The following is a 4,829-nucleotide window of genomic DNA, read 5'->3' as shown; positions in this document are numbered from 1 at the left end:
TGAAGAATTTTTGGGAAAATGTATGCATCCATATGCCGATTTGTGGTGCCTTTCGCGTATTCAAGCAAGCCGGAAGTGTTAGCGAACCGCGGCGTGGATAGCGAACTGCGGCGTGGATTTTCATGCAACCCGCCCGCTACAAGACCATCAAAAACGTAACTCCCAAAAGAGAATTTTCACATCCGAAATGATTCTGTTCGAGGAAAAATGTTTGTGGATACATTTTACCGGATGGAGACTTGAAAAACGGGTTTTAATGAGATTAACGTATGCGAAAGGCGCCGACATCAATTGTTCGTCAGCATGATAACAATAGCAAAACAAACAACGTTTGTCTTTCTTGCCTTGGACGGCGTCCTCGTCTACAGGAACAAAACAAAGACTGTCAATTTCTCTGATTTTTCCGAGTCTCGAATTTTTTTAAGAGGACGGCCTCTGTCCGAGTTTAGGCCGTCCAAAACGACACCAGGCCGTCATATGACGGGTGGACGGCCCTCTGGCGGAAACACTGGGTGTGCGATATTCTTAGAGTAAGTGGAAAGACTGCTGGCCTCCTGATGATCATGACGTGATATTAGTCGATCAAGGATAAGAACGCTGTGTGGTTATGCTCCTGTTTTCAATAAAACTTGTTGTTAGCGCACAATGCAAATGTGCACAAGTCAGACTCAGAACAACAAAGGGTCATCAGTGCTAACATCATTTGTACCTATTCCACAGGAGGAGGAGCTCAGAGAGTCCAAAGACCCGAAGTACCTGCACTTGAATGAGGAGCTGCATGTGTTGGTTGAGGCGTTTGGTCACGTAGCAGATGCTCACCAGAGAATTGCACACGGCGTGGCCGAAGTGAAGAAATTCCTTGTACCTGTAAGTATACACTTCTAATTGCACATTTACAGTACAACATGTTGGGTTTGCAGTTTAAACTGCCTGATTTAGTTGCAAAGCTCCGATTTAGCAAGTTTGATACTGTAGGAAATCGTGCTTACCAGACTCGTCTGTTGTATTCTAGACACATAATGACAAGATTGCACAACAACAGATGGAAGAGATGCAGTATGTTGGGGGCGACGCGAATGGTGGCATGACTTCTCCAAGAGGCCGTGGTCGCGGCCGTGGCGGTCCGGGCGGTCCGATGTCCCGGGGAGGGCGAGGAGGTGCACGAGGAGCTCCTGCTGGTAGGGGTGCACCGCCTGGCAGGGGTGCACCTGCACCTGCAGGTGGGTCACGTGTGTAGCCATTTTTTGTCTTTGTTTCTCTTGGGTGTTATACTATAAACAGATAATCCTTTTACATATTTTTCTTGACAATCAATGCATCTGACAGGTATGCAGTAATCTTTTTCACTTTCTTCCTTCCTTCCTTAAAAAAATCTCTGGTGGATTAAAAAGTGTACATATTTTGTCTGTCAGGTGTGCAGTAATCTTTTTCACATTTTCCTTGTCTTTCTTTAAAAAATTTCTGGTGGATAAGACAATCTATGCTAAACTTTCCTTTTCACAATCCACTGCCAGCAGTGTTGAAATGAGACCCTTTCCCAAATGCACAGATAGATGTTGGTTGCAGACTTGTTGGTGAAAATGTTTTTACTTAGGCTAACTTCAGAATCAGTTCCTGAATTGTAGACATGTTTCTTCATTAGGTCGTGGAGGCCCACCTGGTCGTGGTGGCCCAGGGCTGAGAGGTGCCCCGAGTTACCGAGGGTCCGGCCGAGGTGGCATGGACAGTTCCATGGGAGGAGGATACGGACAGGAGAGCACAGGAGACTATGTAAGTTATGACTGGTGTTAAAAGTGGACAGGTTAATGAATCTCACGTCCAGGCATGATAGACATGTGTACTGTAACCTGGCAGGCCAAAGGGCTTTGAAGGTTGGTCAGGAAGGTTTACAAAACAGCTGACTAAAAAATTTAACCCATACTCATCTGGTCTAATAATTTTGAACAGCAAGAAGCTGAAATTCATGTGAATCATGCCTGAACAATAGTAAAGAGAGGGTTCCTTCAGGTATGTGCTAATGGCCAAAGGAGCATACAAAAGGCTAAGAACTATGCAAGACATAGGTGTAATGGTAGATACACAAGAAAACTAAGAGATCACTCAAGGTCTGTGAATCCTCGACCCGGCTTGTAGGGAGGTGGCCAGGGCTTCCGCAGTGGCAGCAGGGGTGGTGGATACAACCAACAAAGCAGCGCAGACTACGTGAGTGGACTTACAGAACTAATAACAAACTCTCAGCCCCAAAAGAGGGTACCTTGCAGAGGAGCACTAATCATCCTAATTTAAGTCTTAATTTCTAAACAGAACAATTGATAGGTCCTCAATTTCTAAACAGAATTTTAAACCTAATTTATTAACAGCACAATTAATTAGTCCCGTGAATAGAGTCCCAAATACATTAAAATAGCTTCTAAGCAGAGCAATTACCAAAATTCATTGGTGAATAATACTTGTGTCAATAATTCAAAGAAGGTAAGGAATCTAAAAGGTGCTGGTAAGTAAAAATAAAGCTTGAATTTAAAGGAATGTAAGCGGTAGGAACTAACAGGGTGGTTGTGAGCAGATATTTTATCTAGGTTGCCTAACTTCTTCCTTCTGTCCATCCTGTAGGGATATGAGGAGTCCAGCTATGACCAGGGGTATGATCAGGGGTATGACCAGGGATATGGTGGTGGCTCCAGTGGAGGAGGTGGATACAGGTCAGTTGTTGTCCTACTAGTTGTCTTTTAATTCCCACAGGTTTTATTGTATGGTGATAACTTCTAACTGCCAAAAGTAGCTTTTATATGCTGCTAATCATGAATATTTCAATCCTTTTTCAGTGAAACACAATCGTACGACTATGGCCATGGAGCAAGCTCAGACTCCTACGGTGGAGACTATGGTGGTGACTATGGTAAGCACTAGAGTCAAAACATTGTCAGACCAGTTCACTTTAATATATATGTCATTTATTTTATTACTTTGTATAGGTTCCTTTTTCCTATCAGGATCATGCTACAGTTTTTCTGTTCTGCCGTGTTTCAGGTAGCAGCAGTGCTGACCGCTGGGGCGGCAGCGGAGGGGCCGGTGGTCTCAGTGGTGGCCCCACCCGCCTGAAGGCTCCCGGACCCCGCAGCATGAAGGGGGCCTACAGAGACCACCCCTACGGCGGGGGCAGCGGGTACTAGAAGAGAAGCGCACGTTGCCTGAGGGGTGACACAACAACGCGAGTGACTGACCGACCATCAGCCTCACCACCACAGCCAGTTCCAATGTAAATCAGTTGTACTTTTGTATTTTTCGGTTTGGTTTCCAGGTTAAGGTTTTATTGTAATTACGCCCATAGTGTTAAACTGGTGAGTGATGCGTTAGAAGACCCACTTTTAAAAGTTTTATTTTTGTACCTTGGTTTCCCAAGCAACCTAGTGGGTTTTTACATGTACACAAAGCAGTGTATTGGGTAGTCATTCCATTACACCATAGGCGAACTGTTAAATATGCATTACTGAAACCTACAACCTTGCCCTAGATTACAAAGATAAAAACACAGTGTTGTCAAGAATTAATGTCCACCGTGCCCCATGATGTTTTCCTTCCTAATGTGTATGTAATAACTGCAACGCTAGTGCCATCTGCCCAGCTTGGCTGTCGGCTTAAGAAGATAATGTCAAATGTATACCCTTAAAAAGAGTAAACCCCGTAACCCCCCATGTTACCTTGTTGTAAAGTGGACTGAAGCCAAAACCTTTGTGCTCATGAGTCTTGTGAATAATGCAGAAAATGTTAGCTAGGTACATGTAACGTGTAGGCATTATTAGAGAGTATTAGGGTAATCGGTCCAAGGAGGCCATGTAAAGACGAGATAACCGCCATTTGAAAGTGATGCTAGTTGCCATTAATGTCGTGTGTAATACTGTGTAATGGGCTTTAAACAGTTGTAAGTTGGATCTCATCTCTACAAGTTTGTTTTTCACAGGTTCGAAAGTGCGAGAAATTCCTGCATAACAAATAAAGCGCCATTTAAATGTCCTCTGTAAACAGTTGCAAACGTCCTTAATATGTTCTCTCACTGTTAAGTACAAAAGATTGTCTGGTTGTGCACAGTTCTAGTGTCAACCTCATGGTATTGTCACCTGCCTAAAGATGTTAATGCAAATTTATCTTGGCCTACTGAGCATTTCACTCAAGCAAGTTGTTGCCAGGAACAAGTCAAACTTAGCAATAAAAAATGTAACCTTGATTAGGGCCTCCATAACACCAAAGTTGCTTGAGTGGAAACATTGTTCAGAGAGAAAAAGTGAGTATTGAAAGAAGCCTGAAAGCAGTCATTTGGAAGCCCATTGTGCTTATCTTAAAGAACTGAAGAAACCTGTTTCCTTTGGTAATTTTTTATGAAAGAAAGTGTTGGCTCCATTTTTTTTCAAAGTCAGACAGTTAACTCTACATTTACTCTAGTCAACCGTTTTACTTAGGCTTATGTTGACTTTGTATTTGTAGTTGTTCAAAGATTTTGGATAGGATTTAGGCAAGCAATAGCAGAGGCCAAGGGGCTTTCTTAAAATGACCTCTATATCAGGAGTCAATCTTCTTCAAAGTTAAGTTTTCACACAAATCTTATATCACTGTTGAGTTTTGATGATGTCTGCTCAAATCATATATGGTAACTTCATATGCTATAAAACTTCAATACAATAGAGCTCCCTTAATGTGGAGGTAAACTTGTCAAGTTCCTGCAAGTGACTGCTGGACTAACAGTGTTGGTCAACATTCTGGGCAAGATAGTTGTGCAAAGGGACTGGGTATTTTACACTGCAGTATTGAAGCTTAGTCCTCACCTTAGTGTCCAA

The 4,829-nt window shown here is 43.0% G+C and overlaps 1 protein-coding gene across 11 annotated transcripts in view; it reads left to right on the top strand.

Moving 5' to 3' along the window:
- Nucleotides 1-4,025, top strand: part of LOC109480964 (KH domain-containing, RNA-binding, signal transduction-associated protein 2-like) — an 8,138-nt gene extending 4,113 nt beyond the window's left edge. The window contains exons 4-10 of one of the 11 annotated variants that reach the window (XM_019783427.1): nucleotides 721-867; nucleotides 1,043-1,220; nucleotides 1,643-1,770; nucleotides 2,134-2,202; nucleotides 2,611-2,699; nucleotides 2,823-2,896; nucleotides 3,028-4,025. In XM_019783427.1, coding sequence (XP_019638986.1) covers nucleotides 721-867; nucleotides 1,043-1,220; nucleotides 1,643-1,770; nucleotides 2,134-2,202; nucleotides 2,611-2,699; nucleotides 2,823-2,896; nucleotides 3,028-3,170 — 828 coding nt within the window. In that variant the 3' untranslated portion in view covers nucleotides 3,171-4,025. Of the gene's footprint in view, nucleotides 1-720; nucleotides 868-1,012; nucleotides 1,230-1,642; nucleotides 1,771-2,133; nucleotides 2,203-2,610; nucleotides 2,700-2,822; nucleotides 2,897-3,027 lie in introns of all 11 variants that reach the window. The other 10 variants (XM_019783426.1, XM_019783424.1, XM_019783422.1 and 7 more) reach the window with 10 other exon arrangements.
- Nucleotides 4,026-4,829: the final 804 nt, after the last annotated feature.

This window comes from Branchiostoma belcheri, unplaced genomic scaffold (genome assembly GCF_001625305.1).
Source record: "Branchiostoma belcheri isolate BF01 breed outbred unplaced genomic scaffold, Haploidv18h27 scaffold53, whole genome shotgun sequence".
NCBI classification, from domain to species: domain Eukaryota; kingdom Metazoa; phylum Chordata; class Leptocardii; order Amphioxiformes; family Branchiostomatidae; genus Branchiostoma; species Branchiostoma belcheri.
Note: the sequence above shows the minus strand (reverse complement) of the source record. Positions and strands in the feature narration are given on the sequence as shown.